The following is a 16,907-nucleotide window of genomic DNA, read 5'->3' as shown; positions in this document are numbered from 1 at the left end:
AAAATAAGCGATTTAGGTGTATTGCCTAGTTTAGAACGTCTTAATTCCTACCATACAATATATGTGGCAGCTTCGTTGGCTTCACCTATAAGAGCCCAGACCAGGCAAGAGGACAGGCTGAATCCTAAGTTTTCAAGGGGCCCTTAGATAACCCTTCTTCCTACACCAATGAACACTCTTTCTCTCTTCCCCATGAAAATCCCTCTCCTGACCCACGAGACCCCTCTCCAACCCCCTGTGATTCCTCTCCCCTCCCCCATGAAACCCATCTCCCTTCCCCAATGATCAACCCCATCTCCTATCCCCAATGCAATCCATCTCCCTTCCCCCATGAGGACCCCGTCTCCCCTCCCCCATGAAACCGCTCCCCCTCCCCCATGAAGCCCTCTCACCTCCCCACAAGCCCTCTCCCTACCCTCATGAAAATCCTTCTCTCCTCCCCCATGAAAACCCCTCTCCCTCCCCCATTGAAGCCCCTCTCCTTTCCCCATGAAGCCCCTTCTCCCTACCCACATTGAAATCCCTTTCGAGATTCCTCAGTTAGAGATAACATGGGCATGTTTAGCATTAATATTAATCAGATTTCATGAGCCGTATGTTGGAAGCTACCCATAGCGTCATGCATCTAATGCGTTTGCAATAAACCACATAAGCCGTTTTACCATGTCAACAATGTCACTTTGTACAAACAAGGCTGAAATTGCGTCAAATGTTTAGCCTACTTAAAATCAATGCTACAATTTTCATGCACAACAGTGATCAAAAAATGCTAAACACATTGACACAGTTCCCACATAGAAACACATGTAACTCTTCTCACACAACGTGAGGGTGAGGGAGCGACAGACAAAAATTGAGATGCCCATTTCTCTCGCACGCAACACACAGCAACACACCTAACACGCATGCATGCATGGATACACACAAAACGCGCAGGCTGCATGCGCACATGTACAGCACGTTACTCATTCACACGCCAGTCACACACGTTGCACCACACACGTACTGCGCACGCTCCTACACATGAGTCACACACGCTTGCACCACAGCGCCGGATTAACAGTTGCTGGGCGGGGCATATCATATATTTCGGGCCCATCACCGGCCCCCTTCCCATAAACATATAATGTTTTAGACCTGTTTAGTGGGATAATTATAAGCCCAATTAATGATTGCAAAAATGAAAGGAAAACGTTCTAAAAGAATTAGTTAGATGTTAAAAAAAAATTTTAATCATATTTTTTGAAAAATTTGGTGTTTTAACCCCACTAGCTACCTGAAGTGTAATATATTCCTTAGCTGCTGCAATGTACACCACAAAACACGGAAGAAATTGAAAAACAAGTTAGAAAAGCAAAAACAAATTGTAGTCATATGAAAGTGGTAGGGCCGGCCCAAGATATACTTTGGAATAAAATAATAAACAGTCATATTTTTTTTGTATTCACAACACTTAGGGCCGGTCGACTTGTAGGGCCGGGGGCCAAACTGCCCCCTTTGCCCCATGTAGATAATCGTACTGTGCACACACACACGTACGCGCACGCCTCCTACACATGCAATCACACACGTTGCATCCCACACGTACGCGCCACGCCCCTCCTACACATGCGTCACACAGCGCTTGCACACACAACACGTTACGCCGCACGCTTCCTACACATGCAATCACACACGCTTGCCACCCACACACGTGACGCGCACGCTCCTACACATGCAATCCACACGCTTGCACCACACACGTTACCTGCGCACGCTCCTACACAGTGAATCACACACGCTTGCACCCACACACGTACGGTCACGCTCCTACACATGCAATCACAACACGCTTGCATCCCACACACGGTTACGCGCACGCTCCTACACATGCAATCACACACGCCTTGCACCACACACGTACTGCGCACGGCTCCTACACATGCAATCACACACGGCTTGCACCACACAAAACACGTACGCGCCACGCTCGTCACATGCAATCACACACACTTTGCATCCACACACGTACTTCGTCACCGCCTCCTACACATGCAGTCACACAGCACGCACAGTCCTCACGTATGCATGCGGATAAGCGACAGAGAGAGAGAGAGAGATGAGAGAGAGAGGAGGGGTTGGAGAGTGAGAGTGGGACAGAGAGAGAGGCAAGAAAGGCGAGAGAGAGAAGGAGAGAGAGAGAGAGAGATAGAAAGAGAGCAGGACAGAGCAGAGAGATGAGGAGAGAGAGAGAGAGAGCAGAGAGAGAGAAAGAGAGAGAGAGACAGAGTGAGCAGAGAGAGAGAGATGAGAGAGAGGCAGAGAGAGAGAGTTAGAGAGAGAGCAGAGTAAGAGAGGGGCGGGGGGAGAGGAAAAGGGGCAGATGGAGAGAGATGATTGAGAGAGAGAGAGAGCGCAAGAGAGAAGAGAGAAGATCGCATATATATGATTAGATAGATAGATAGAGAGAAGAGAGAGAGAGAGAGAGAGAGAGGAGAGAGAGAGAGAGAGAGAGCAGAGAGAGAGTATAGTAGAAGATAGAGAGAGAGAGAGAGAGAGATAGAGAGAGATGAGAGAGACGAGTGATAAGAGGAGAGAAGAGAGAAAAGCATAGAGAGAAAAGGAGAGAGAAAAAAAAGAGAAGAAAGAGTGAGAGGGAAAAGAGAGAGAGGGGGGGAGACGGTGAGAGAGAGAGAGAGAGAAAGAGAGAGAGCAGAGAGAGCAGCAGAAGAGAGAGAGAGAGAGCAGAGAGAGAAGTAAGAGAGGGGGGTCGGGGGGGGGGGGGGCGGGGTGGGGGGGGGTCGGCGGGGGGGGGGGGGGGCGGGGGGGGGGGGGCGGGGGGGGGGGGAGGGGGGGGTGGGGTGGGGGGGGGGGGCTGGGGGGGGGTGGGGGGGGTGGGGAGAGAGAGAGAGAGAGAGAGAATGAGGGAGACGAGTGAGAGATGAGAAAGAAAGAGAGAGAGAGAAAGAGAGCAAGATCATATATAGATAGATAGATAGAGCAGAGAGAAGAGATGAGAGAGAGAGAGAGAGAGAGAAAGAAGAGAGAGAGAAGAGAAAAAGCAGAGAGAAAGAGAGAGAGAGCAAAGAGTGAGGTCGGAATAAAGAGAGAAGGGGGGGAGACGGAGAGAGAGAGAGAGAGAGAAGAAGAGGAAAGAAAGAGAGAGAGAGAGAGAGAGAGAGAGAGAGAGAAAGCATAGAGAGAAAAGAGAGAGGGGAGAGAGAGAGAGGGTGGGAACGGAGAGAGAGATAGATATAGATAGATAGATAGAAGAGAGAGAGAGAGAGCAGAGAGAGGAAGAGAGAGAGAGAGAGAGGGGAGAGAGAAGAGAGAGAGAGGTGGAGGGGGAGACGGAGAGAAAGAGAGAGAGAGAGAAGTAGAGAGAGAGCAGAGAGAGAGAGAGAGAGAGAAGAGAGAGAGAGAGAGAGAGAGAGAGAGAGAGGGGAAGAAGAGCAGAGAGAGAGAGAGAGCAGAAGAGAGGAGAGAGGAGAGAGACGTGAGAGAGCAGACAGAGACACGCACACACGCACGCACGCACGCACGCACGCGCACGCCACGCCGCACGCACACAGCAAGACAGCAGGCAGGAGACAGAGACAGAGACAGACAGCAGACAGAGACAGAGCAAAGCAGACAGAGACAAAGACAGAGACAGAGACAGAGACAGAGACAGAGAGAGAGCGAGCGAGAGAGACTCACACTCTCTACTCGCACTCATATACGCCACACACATGCACACGCACATGCACTTGCACACGCACATGCACACGCACACGCACATGAACACACAAACAAACAGTTGCTAAATGCGTTATTGAATTGAATTGACATTGATTGGCAAGTGTTATCGTTTTTCCAAGCATAAAGGAAGAAGATTATGCAATGCAATATATTGTGAATTATAAGTAGGTAGCACTTATCTTTTTGTGATTTGCGGTAGAGATCGGTTCAGCAATGGAATATCTCCGTGTCAGCGTGTTCCTTCATTAAAAGCAAATTGAAAAGATCTAATTATAATTGCAATATAATGAATGTAAAATAATAAAAAATATAACATATAATAAACATATAATAGTTGTTATACTCGCACAGACACACACGATCACACATACAAACACATCAGACAACCGTGCATGGATAAGCTGGGAATTTTCAACCTTGCTTTTCATCAAACGAGCGTACGCGTATAACTCGCAACAACATATTGCTGTTCATCTTGTAATAAGTTCATCAAAATTAATAATAATATTAAAAGTATAATTTCGTTATATATGATGAATGTAAAATATGGAGACACGGGGTGGGGGGGGGCAAACTTAAGATTTTACCTAGAGCGCTTGCAGGAGCTCCCGCTAAAGTTGTCCGCTAAAGTGCGTTAAAAAGCGAGCGACTTTAGCGAACGGAGGTTCGTGAAACGCGTCCTCCGCTATTTAGCGGACAACTCGGGAGTTAGCGGAGGAGATAGCGGAGAATATAGCGAACGGAGCTTTGTGAAACGCGCCCCTGGAGGTATTCTGGGTCCCCCTGAATTTATTGGAAATTTAGAGCCTGGAAATGGCATTTCCTGCATTTTCAGGCTATGTTGAAAGCAGCCAATTCTGATCATTTTAAAAGGTCAATTTGTAAATTTCAAAGAGGAATGTAGCTAAAGCTGATGTTTTGACTAAAGTATCTAAAATATATTATTATGAGTATGATAACTATAATAAAACATTGTTTACAAAATTGTATATAGGGGCCTACTATCAGTACATAATTATGAAAAATGATATAGTTTTTAATATTTTCGTTCCAGTGCATCGTACTTCAGAATACGTTGAAGCCGGGCCGTGAAGGCATGCATGCAACGTGTGTGTGTTGTGTGTGTTTGTGTGTGTGTGTGCGTGCGTGCGTGCGTGTGTGTGTGTGTGTGGGTGCGTGTGCGTGCGTTCATCTCTCTCCGGGTCATGTTTTTCTCTCCTCTACATAATACAACAATTATTGGTTCAAGTGCTAAAGCATAGATTTTAAAGCAAATCACTGTTCCCCCACAGTTCCGGAGACCCCCTCTTTTAAACGTGTCTAGTTTCATAGCATTGAATTTCAAAGAAATCCTAGTTCCGGAGACCCCCGGCCATTTTCGAACATAGCCGGTTCCAGAGCATACCACATTCAACAAACATTAGTTCCAGAGACCCCCATCAGGGCCGTAGTGGCCGCCACGCCCGGGCCCCCCACTCAGTGTTATTTAGGGTAGGCATATGCTCGTTCCCTCTCTTTGAAAGCACCGGCCCCCCTATCTCAGGACTGCCAAAATTTCTGAACCCTCCTTTCGCGGGCTTTTTGCGGGGTTTTCCTGCCTTGGAGACCCCTCTAAATCCGGAACACTGCTCCTAATCGGGAACTAGGGGGCAATATTTTTACTTTTCAAAATGAAATAATCCTGAATGAGCTTTCAAAACTAGCAGGAATTTCAGGAATTTGATCCCGGGATTTGATAAAGTTTTCTATGATATTCAAGATGAAAGAGAGAGAAAAACACCCCCTTTTTAAAGAAATATCCGGGTGAAAAGTCAAATACACCCCCTTTTTTACAATTCTGGGGCCGGATTTTGTCGCGCAAAAAATACCCCTTTACCGGAGATTTTGGGAACGCGCATGCGGTCCCTCCGACCTCGGAGTGGGGGGCCCGGGCCGCCACGGCAGCACGGCACTGCCGTGGCACTATTTTGAAAAAAAAATTGTGCAGGGAACCAAGGAGATGAAACCCCCGGGGGGGCACTCACCCCCCATTATGGTAGGTATGTGCCACTGCGAAGTCAAAAATGGGGGGGGGGGCTCTGGAACTATAACTCAGACCTGAAAATGGCCCTATAAGTATGGAATATGACCATGCGCAAGTTAACCACCAGCACCATCACCATTCAACTTCGGAGATATAGCCGAGTTCGTGCGTGACGTCAGTGTACGTCACGAGGATGCTTCGTGATTGCTGGAGTTTCAGATGTTATCACTTATTTCAGTTATCTTGTGATTTCCAAGCGATATATGCACTTATCGTGGATAATCCCGTTGGTTGCGTGAAATTTCGGTAATGGTCGAAGTCAGGGTTCAATCTCAGTGACATTTTATCCGTTGCTACGGACGCAGCGAGCGAACAACATGCTGGTTAACGAATCATTCGTTCTTGGCACTATAACTTGACTAAAGCAATAATAAGTCTAATTATCGCTAAAGCAAAGGTAGCTCCAAGAAACGGTATTGCTAGGGTTAGAATGACCCGACCACGCTGTGTGACTAACGTCAATACACCATGTACGATGTATTCTAACCCTAGCAATACCGTTTCTTGGAGCTAGGGTTAGAATACCTGTGTATATCGCAATAGATACTATGTATATTGACGTTATAGTCACACAGCCTGGTCGGGTTAAAGCAAAGGTTCAAAATTAAAACCTCATTTCTCAACTTCATCTCTAACTCGTAGCAACAGACGACCGACAAAACCCACGCAATGGAAAATAATACAGAAAGTAGGATTCAGGCGATTCTGTCTCTGAAGAAAAACATTGAAGCCGGCAAGGTATGTATTATTACAGCAGGGCAATCTCTTGTATTTGCTCAACTTTGTCTCGCTCGTCTCTTTGTTCGACTCCTGCTTTGGACTTTGAGAATTGCACTGTTTAATGCCATTCAACATAAAGCTGCGAGATGGGTGTCCAAAAACTCATGATAGGTCTGAATCTGAGGTAGCTCTAGTACTATAGCCGCTTACATTATAGCCCAGCGGCAGTTAATGTAAGCGGCTATAGTACTAGAGCTAAATCTGAGGTTGTTTTGACTCAAGTTGAATGCCCTCCTCTTCGTCTCTCTCTGGTTTCTCCATGCAAAACTTAAAATAATCATAGTCCCTTGGACTTTGAAAACTAATCTTTATCAGCCACAATATATACCTACTCTGTGGGATATTGTGGCTGATAAAGATTATAGTTACCTGTTGTAAGCCGATGTGGACGAAATTTTGGGTCAATCATCCCCATGCAGGTACGAATTAATTGATAACCTATATCTAGTAAAATTACATGTTGTTTATTATATATATAAGATCAGACTTAACACAATAGCCTATAATGATATGCATGTACTTGTTAAATGTACTACTACTATAATTATACTTTCAGCAAAAAGCAACTCATTTACTGAAGCCACTTAGTAAAGCAATTCCAGAGTGTACAGATAGTCCAGAATTGGTTCTACAGAAAAAGCTGCATGACCTGGAAAAGGAAAAACGGTAAACATGTAGCTAGACCTATTTTGTATGACTATATAATGATATATATTTTTTCTTTTTAGTGAACATCAGATTGTCAGAAGTGGTGTAAATATCTTTACAATTTTTTAATGTGATTTCAGTATATTTGAAAAGGATCAGAAACGAAAGCAGCAATACGTATCTGCAAAGATACTAGAAGAAGAAAAGGAGATACAACGAAGGCAGAAACAACAACCCTACCTCTGGAGTGCATCACAAAATAAACCGAACTTGAACAAATTGGTATATATATATGACTATGAGGAATACAATATCTGCACATTTCTTGATTCTGTACCTTCCACATTACATGCAATTTTAGTTCAATTCACTCTCATTCAACTACCTTATAGATAAGGCACAAAAATATTGTAGATTTAAATGTCTCAATTATATGGTAGAAACCACTGAAGTTGAAACAAAGGCAACTACAAAAACTGAACAGGCTCAGCAAGGACTATGATGCTGCTGCTGATGATGCTGATAAATTTCAAGCCTGCTGGTCTTCTAAGGGTTTTAGTTCCTCAAGTGGTGAAGAGGATGAGGAGGATCCACTTCTGTCTGTGGATATACCAGGTAAGTCTGGTGAATGGTAATCATGACATAAATTCAAATCCTGTACGATATTCACTGTAAATATCTGAAATAATTTCAAGTTAACCTTTTCAGTGTAAATTTTATAAACGTAAATCAGGTTCAGGTATTTCTAAAGATTTGTTCCAACGCATTTCTATTGAATCCAGGTCTGAAACGACACATTGCAGATGCAGAACCCACTTCTTTTCTTACTGATGCTACTGGCGATGATGTAGAAGGCAATTTGTTTCAACTCCCATCCAAGATGTTGATGTCAGTCCAGCCTGTCGTGCCAGACCTTTGTGGATCAAACCAGCCAGAAGCTGGTGTTGTATGCACACAGTTGGTTATATTTCTTCACATTTCTACATCATCAGCTCCAAGATTAATGCTCACCTCAGCATGCATACGTTAGATGGCACTATACAGCAGTGATTATAGATATGTAGCAGGAGTAGATAATAGGGAAGGAGTGTGACATCAATAAACAAGGGAAATTTGTCATTTACTAGCCTTATAATACCTACGATTTACTACGCGTAACTCATCCAACTTGAGGTCAAATCGTACACCGCCACATTCCACATTCCGAGAGAGCAAGCACAGCAACAGCGCGTCAGTATAGCTGTCTTTTGTTTTAATAGAGGCGGGCAATGGACTTGGGTTGATGGCTAAAGAATGGATAATCGTGTCGTACGTTTTAGTCTGTATCTCTGAATTGCTTGTGTAAACGAGGAAACGATTTCGCACGATGCTAGGTGAATGTACTGTGTACGGTTTGAGCTCAAGTTGGATGAGTTACGCATAGTAAATCGTAGGTATTATAAGGCTAATAAATGACGAATTTTCCTTGTTTATTGATGTCACACTCTTTCCCTATTATCTACTCCTGATATGTAGTTATGTGTTAACACGGAATTCAATCAACATGCATAGTAGAGATCATGCATCCACAATACTGCCACCTCATTCAATCATAATCCATATTGCTTGATTATAGTGAGGTAATGATGCATTTTCATAGAAAATGAATTATTAAAATGAAATGGGAATAGAAAATATATCCTGCAGGCTTCAACGAGAATGCAAGCTCCTCCTGCAGGGAAGCTTATACTGGATGCCAGGTTGGAATTGGCAGGCAAAGAACGAGCATTTGCCTGTAAACCTTCCACTCTCTATTTCAAAGTATGTAGACGTAAACATTACCATTAACATAATGTTATCAAGAGCGTATTAAGAAGGAGAGCGTACAACGGTGAAATGCTGACACCATGTTGCAGTATTAGTCAAATTAAGAAACTTTGCCCATTTTATTTTGACGATTCTTTGCAGTATTATTGATCAGCTGTCCTACCTTGCTATTATAAAACAAACCGCTTGTCCCTTCGATGCCCCTACGCTGAGATAATGAGCGGTGAAAATCTGGTATTTTTGCCGAAAACCGACTCGAGATCCCGGTTGGCTGTGACCCTCTCTCGCTTTGAGATAGCTTCGGGGAACCTCGCGTGTTTCCGTCAATGATTGACAAATGGAATGAATGACGTCTGTTATTGATTGCCATAGTGATGACCCCCACCTTTTCCCACCTCACGCTGGATGTATAGTAAACTCTGTAGTACTGACGTGAGTCAGCGCTACCATGGCGCTACACAGCGGCAACCGGAAGCAACATACTGGCCACAAAACGAGAGAGGGTCACAGCCAACAGGGATCTCGAGTCGGTTTTCGGCAAAAATACTAGATTTTCACCGCTCATTATCTTAGCGTAGGAGCATCGTAGGGACTGTATAAGAGTATACTCATTCATAATTCCATGATTAATTGAAACCTTTATATTCTTTGCAGTAATTATTTTATTTTTTTACGAGTAGGATTTTGAAATTGGAAAAAGCTATAAAAAGAAAGCTATACTCACCAATGTATCCCAAAGCAGTGACTTCATCAAGTTTTCTAACGTTAGTGAGAACTTGCAGGAATTCCTTGAAATAAGGTATTTTCTTGAATGTTTATGCTACGTATAATGAAAAGCTAGGGTCAGTTATTTGTTTTTGGGCCATTTTGCTTGCTATTGTTATACCTAACGTATTAAATAATTTGCATTGTGTACATTTTATCTGTCAGTTACCTAATTAAAAATTTGTGGCAGGTTCCCTGCCCCTGGACAAATGTCTGCAGGTCTGCATTGTGAGCTGACAGTGGTCTACACGCCTCTAGTGAACGCAGATGTCGATGGACAGATAAATATGGCATGCAAAAGGGGACTGTTTTCTATTCCTGTCGTATGCCATATAAAGAAAGCAAAGGTAAAGAAGATTACATCTACTGTTACTCTATATACTACGCTACATTGTCACTGAGTTGCATAAAACATCCCAAGCACATATAAACATTCGTATCCTGGTGTGAGATGCTGCAGTGGTCCAGTGGTTAACGTATTCACCATTTACTGCGAAGGCTGCCAGTTCAAATTGTGGCCAACATCCTAACTGTGGTACGTGTTGATAGATCGTGAACAAGTGGTGTAACATGCAGATGAGGTGCAGATGATTTTGATGAATGTACACTCAGTGGTGAGGAGAGTAGGTGTAATGAAGTCCTCGTAATGAACCATTATAGTTACTACTAAGACACTGTGAGCTGCACACTGGCAGAAGAAGCAAAATGTCTAAAATAACGTCATTTTTAGCTCGCCTTGACATTGTCAAGATGAGCTATTGCCATGGGGTGTCGTCTGTCCGTTCGTCAACATTTTGGCTACGGTCAACGATAACTCAAGAACCGTTTGACCCACATGTTTCAAATTGCATATATAGTTGTTACTCCTATGGGAGAGGTTTGAACGTCCTATTTTGGAGCACGCCAGTCGACCTACTTTCATGCCATGCCCACTTTTTGGCAAAAATGAAAATGGCCATCTAATTTCATTCAATTTTGTTAAATTTTGGTATACATGTGAATGTGTAAGGCTAGCCCCAAAACAGTTGTTATACTCCTATGGGAGAGATGACAACGTCCTATTACGTTTATTTCGTCTAACTGGTCAACAACTCTACAATCATACCTATATACATGTAATATTGTGTTTTAGATTCTTCGTTACAGTAATTTGATTGGAATATTTTATTGTTTTTATTTGCGCGATATTCAAAAACCAAAATGGCGATCATTTATAGGCGTATCGCCATCTCTCACCCAGATTTCAGACTTTCAGATCTGAAACATTTATTTTCCCATCAAAACTCATGCATATATATCATTATCAAGAGTATATAATGGGAGTTCTCCCATATATACTCTTGCTTTATATATCCCCCCTCCCTCTTCTATCACACCCAAGGTGAGCTACAGTGTCATTGACACTTTTATTGTTCGTGGTTGTCAGTTTATTTGTACTTTGTTATGTAATGCGTTATTTACACATTTTTCTTGACAGGCCAGTGTTGCTAGTGCAACACTTGACTTTGGAGAGACTGTGGTAGGAGAAGCCCTAACCAAGTGCTTGGAAATCTCAAACACAGGAGCACTGCAAACTTCTTACACAGTCAAGCCCTTCATTGTCACGGAGCTCGAAGCTGCATCAACCAAAGAGAGCGCTACTGATTTTGATGGTACAAGCTTTTTTAGATAAGGAAATGCCATGCACCTTAACATATTACCTATATTCTAGTTATACAGGAGGATATAATGGTTAACAATCACCTATTATCTAATTCAGTATTGTGGTCCCCCGCTTTATCGGGTGCATCGCTTAAGGCTTAAGCAACATATGTCATTGAAAAGACATCCTTAAGAGTGTTATTTTGATCGGATAAAGGAGACGAGACCACTGTTCAACAGGATAGTTTCTGCAGAACAAACTTGGCTCAACGTTGTGAAACCATCCTAAAATTAAAAGCATCCTGACAACTTCTCGGCTTTTCCGCGGATTCTGAACATAATGAGCTCACAAAACATTTTTTAAAGCTCAACATGCGTGTATTTGTGCAGTGCATGTTGTGTACAGATGTAAGCTGCAATTATGTAGACATGCATGTGCAACTGGAAATGTGTTCACCGCTTAATCGGGACCACTACACTTAATCGGAACATTGGTCCCGACCCATCTCGATGAAGCAGGGACAACCAGGGGCGGCGCCACAGGGGGGGCAGGGGGGGGGGCGGTCGCCCCCCTATCATTTGAAAGAAAAAGGAAAGAAGAAGAAAAAGAAAAAGAAAAGAAAAAGAAAAAGAAAAGGAAAAGAAGAAGAAGGGTTATGTGATCGGGTCTGTGCGTTCGTGTACACGTTAGCGTGCGTGCGTGCGTGCGTGCGTGCGTGTGACGCGATCGATATTAGCGCGTCAGCGACCGAGCCGGCCACAGCCGGCTGCTGCTGACTGAGCGGCGAGCGAGCATACATTGTACGCTGGCGTATGTCGTGGGTTATTCGTGTGTCGCTGGCGGAGGTATGCTCTCTCTGTGAGTGCCCTCTGTCTAGTTTTAGTTAGTGTGTGTATGCGTACGCGCGCGCGCGCGTGCGTGCGTGCGTGTGCGTGTGCGTGCGTTCATCTCTCTCTGGGTCATGTTTTTCTCTCCTCTACATAATACAACAATTATTGGTTCAAGTGCTACAGCATAGATTTTAAAGCAAATCACTGTTCCCCCCACAGTTCCGGAGACCCCCTCTTTTAAACGTGTCCAGTTTCATAGCATTGAATTTCAACGAAATCCTAGCTAGTTCCGGAGACCCCCATTTTCGAACATAGCCGGTTCCAGAGCATACCACATTCAACAAACATTAGTTCCAGAGACCACCATTTTCAGGTCTGAGTTAGTTCTAGAGCCCCCTCCCCCCATTTTTAACTTCGCAGTGGCACATACCAGATACCTACCATAATGTGGGGTGAGTCCCCCCCCCCGGGGTTTCATCTCCTTGGTATATGTTGCTCCTTGGTTCCCTGCACAATTTTTTTGTCAGCAATTTGAGGGCTTTGATTAGCTAAACTCTGAGAGCTTCCCCGGACCCCTGCCAGGGGCACTAAGACGGGCCCCTGGGGCCGGATTCATCAACGTTGCGCAAAGTGTATTGCATACACAGAGTTTCTACGAAGTACGTACGCAAAGCTCGTAGGTGCGATTCATCAACGCAGCGTAGCACCTGCGTACGTGGGGGATATTTTTACAGGCCATCCCCCCTCCTTCAAGAGCGGGGGGGGATGCACCCGGGATTTACGCCCCTGATTATGTGTGTATATGTCACCCTTTATGAGGTATGAGGTTATGTGTTGATAAATAAACTTATTTAGCAAAGAAAGAAGCCGACAATCACAACTTTATGTCAGAGAGATAGCATGCGAAATCAATGGGGAAATCCAACGGAAATCCTTTCCATCTCCTCTTTCGGATAGGATCGCTGGTTTCTCCTATAGATGTCAGGTCATCAAAGTTGCAACCAATTAATAGTGTATAAAACAGATACAGAAATTAAGAGAGTATTCCAGTTAAAAATGTTCGTTTTCATAATTTCGAAAATTTAATTAATACATACAAATTAGATATCTAACAAGTCTCGTTAAATTGATTTTGAATGGCGGAAATATAGCAAATAAAAATAAAAAACAACGATTTGATTTGAAAGCCACAATACCTGATATTTATTTATAGGAATTTAAACTCTGCACATTTGTATCGCATACTCTTTACGTAAAATATTTTGTATGCGACCTACGATAGATGCGCGTCTAACTTCTCTGTAAATGTGAAACGCGGCACATTCTAAAAAAATTGCAAACGGTTTACATAACACGTTGAAACGTTAAAACTATTGTCACACGTAAAAGGCATTAAAAACTACGACAACAGACAAAATTCTAGACGGCAGGGCTGCTGCTGCTGTAGTAACATGATAAATTAATCGAGACACAGAAATAAAACAAGAAGGCAGAGTCACGATGCAGAGCAAAATCGACCAGCAATTAATAATATATGTCAATTACAATAGTCAATAATCAATTAAACGATTGCCCATTACTTCCCGATCACAATCACATCCGAACGAATCAAATAAGATTCGTAATTTAAAACGCCGTAATCGACCCAATTGTCACATCTATACAATCACGTGCGCTACTAAAATCTTCGTGAGCATACATGCACGCCCTTTGCTGCAACACATGATCACTATTGCACGACCGATGACTCTTGATTCTTCGTTGAGTCACGTATAAACAAATACCAAACATAAGAGCCTCTCATGAGCGATGCTAGTGAGGTGCCTGCATCGCACACCTTAAGGCACATGCGTACGACATAATGAGCCCACCTGTAAGGGGAGGAGGGGAAACTACAAGAGAGAGGTCACCTGTAAGGGGAGGAGGGGAAACTACAAGAGAGAGGTCACCTGTAAGGGGAGGAGGGGAAACTACAAGAGAGTAATCTACCCCCTGGACCCCACCCGTCAGTGCAAGCGCACACGGTATCAGAGTCTACAGTTCCCAGGGGCGTGTACAGGGGGGGTCCAGGGGGTCCGGACCCTCCCTGCTCGCGCAGAAAACGCATCTGAGAGGGTCTAATTTCCAAAATTTTCTGGGGGAAAGCCCCCCAGAGCCCCCCCCCCTTCGCGTGCTCCTGTACACGCCCTTGCTTTCGCCCCCCCTAAGAAAATACCCTGGCGCCGCCCCTGGGGACGACTATTTAATTTTAAGTGCTATCAAAATCCATATTGTTTGAATCATCGGAATTTTATGACCTGACTGTGTAAACGTCATGGTTTGTAAACACAAGTAATAATTAATGCAAATAAAGGAATGTTACACATAAGTAGACTGATCTCATTAACAGGTGCCAAGAGACCGGACAATGGCGAAGTCACTACACCAGACCAGTGCTCAGTCACCATGATTCGGACTGGCAGTGCAACAGATGGCAGCACTGTTGGGTCAGAAGGGAACCAGTGCCATCCTGAAACCATTCAAAGTAGCACAAATGCTGGCGGCGAAAAGCAACAGGCAGAGACATCTGGTGAGGTTGAAAGCAAGCAGGCGTTGGTCACGTGTCTACAAGAAGAACCCCATGCAGAGACACCTGGTGAGAACGAGGGGCAACATGAACCGACGATGGGACACGACGATCCTGTTGTGTTCACGATGGTTAAGGTGAACCAGTGATGATGTTTTTTGTTGTTTACATCTCATGCTACAATTATAATCGGGAGTCATTTGTGTAGCATTCTGCATATATGCACTTGTTTGTCAACCGTACCTCGGCAGGATTAATGAACTGTGATATTGTTTAGTGTAGTGATACCATATCACATCCACATTGGCACAATGTTATGCCTATAGATATTTACACAAGTTCTGTGCTACAATGGAAGTGCCCCTGGTATGTGTGATTAATTATATGCATGTTAATGTTAAAGTAAGTAATAGGCATAAAAAACACATGTAAAAAGCCTCTTATCCACTCCTGATTTTAATCGAATAAATCTGTCTGGCTACTGCCTGGCTGTAGGAGAATGGAATTGTTGGAGCAAGATCCTCGGTTAGTGTACCCGTAACCTTCACCCCTCCGCATGCAGGCAGGTTCAGCGTGCAGTATCGCATCGACTATTCGGACAACGACTGTGCCCAGGTGACTGTAGCTAGCAACTGTGTATGTAAGTGTTTGGTTCAACTAGCCTCACTCACGACACTGACATGCATATGAGAGATACTCACGATTACACGAATCATGACTTTAAAAATATTGCGACTGACATATATGGCATGTAATGATTGATCGTATGGCGATGTTGATGATGTGTGCTAAAGAAAATTGTTATGCTTCGGAAATTAAATTGCATGTTCATGTGTTTCAGGTACCAGTGGGTTTTCAGGGCAGCGGTGTAGATATTCCAGTCTCTGTGCACCCAAAGGTATGTTTTGTTGTGTGAATTTGCAAGCGCAAGTTTGTAGATTCCAACCAATCAGTACCAAGAAGACCAATGTCATCCCTGAAATTGTATAATCTTGTATTTAAGAACAGATCACCAAGCGTATATCGTATGCATGGCACAATTAAGGGATGTGACGATATAATCAGGAGTAGATAATAGCTAGGGAAAGAGTGTGACTTCAGTAAGCAAGGGAAATTCGTCTTTTACTAGCCTTATAATACCTACGATTTACTACGCGTAACTCATCCAACTTGAGCTCAAATCGTACACAGTACATTCGCCTAGCATCGTGCGAAATCGTTTCCTCGTATACACCCGCAATCCGGAGATATAGACTAAAACGTACGACACGATTTTCCATTCTGCTGCCAGCAAAGTCGATGCGTTTTGTGCCGAAATTTAAACAAAAGGCAGCTACTAACAACAGCTTGCTCTCTCGGCAAGGCGGTGTGGCGCGCAGAGAGATTGGACATCGACGCAACACTCGGCAAGCTATTAACCTTTGCTCTGACCTATTTACAGCTGGTATGCCCCCCCCCACCGCAATCAGCAGCAGCTCTGCTGCTCAGCGGCAGCGTGTATAACCGGCCGCACAATAGCACATCATGAGTCTATCAATAAACACGACACGATCACCGTGGCCGAGTTGCAGCTCTTCTCGAACATTGCTTCTAATGTTAGCTGCTAATGCTGGCACGTCGGTGTCTTTGACAGCAGCACACACTTTCTTAATTTCGGCGTCTGTCAGAGCTACGCTCTTTCGTGGTGTTTTCCGTCTTCTGTATTTTCTAGGATTATTTTTTCTCCTACGCGGTGCCATGTTGATATTTTCGCTCATCTGCTCTCGGGAGAAACAACAGAACAAAGTACTGCAAGCCAATGTTCTGCGTCGCTGCACGGCTACAGGCTACAGCCATAGATAGGATACAGTAGCACTCGTCTGTTGCGTCTATGATTGTGTCAATGTCCAATCTCCTTGCGCGCCACACCGCCTTGCCGAGAGAGCAAGCTGTTGTTAGTAGCTGCCTTTTGTTTAAATTTCGGTGCAAGACGCATCGACTTTGCTGGCAGCAGAATGGAAAATCGTGTCGTACGTTTTAGTCTATATCTCCGGATTGCGGGTGTATACGAGGAAACGATTTCGCACG

The 16,907-nt window shown here is 44.0% G+C and overlaps 1 protein-coding gene and 1 long non-coding RNA gene across 2 annotated transcripts in view; one reads left to right on the top strand and one right to left on the bottom strand.

The window, feature by feature from the left end:
* Positions 1-6,083: 6,083 nt before the first annotated feature.
* Positions 6,084-16,907, top strand: part of LOC106813666 (cilia- and flagella-associated protein 74-like) — a 19,270-nt gene continuing 8,446 nt past the window's right edge. The window contains 13 exon segments of the mRNA XM_014817863.1: positions 6,084-6,126; positions 6,446-6,541; positions 7,140-7,249; positions 7,372-7,513; positions 7,672-7,846; positions 8,014-8,177; positions 8,918-9,031; positions 9,718-9,836; positions 9,993-10,149; positions 11,280-11,454; positions 14,664-14,977; positions 15,336-15,476; positions 15,682-15,748. Of these exon segments, the coding sequence (XP_014673349.1) occupies positions 6,121-6,126; positions 6,446-6,541; positions 7,140-7,249; positions 7,372-7,513; positions 7,672-7,846; positions 8,014-8,177; positions 8,918-9,031; positions 9,718-9,836; positions 9,993-10,149; positions 11,280-11,454; positions 14,664-14,977; positions 15,336-15,476; positions 15,682-15,748 (1,780 nt within the window). The 5' untranslated portion in view covers positions 6,084-6,120.
* LOC106813668 lies at positions 13,449-14,255 on the bottom strand. The gene is made up of 2 exons (XR_001394493.1): positions 14,185-14,255; positions 13,449-14,145 (listed from the first exon to the last, which is right to left on the bottom strand). It is a non-coding gene; the product is annotated as an uncharacterized LOC106813668 (long non-coding RNA).

Source organism: Priapulus caudatus, unplaced genomic scaffold (genome assembly GCF_000485595.1).
Source record: "Priapulus caudatus unplaced genomic scaffold, Priapulus_caudatus-5.0.1 Scaffold807, whole genome shotgun sequence".
Classification (NCBI taxonomy): Eukaryota; Metazoa; Priapulida; class Priapulimorpha; order Priapulimorphida; family Priapulidae; genus Priapulus; species Priapulus caudatus.
Note: the sequence above shows the minus strand (reverse complement) of the source record. Positions and strands in the feature narration are given on the sequence as shown.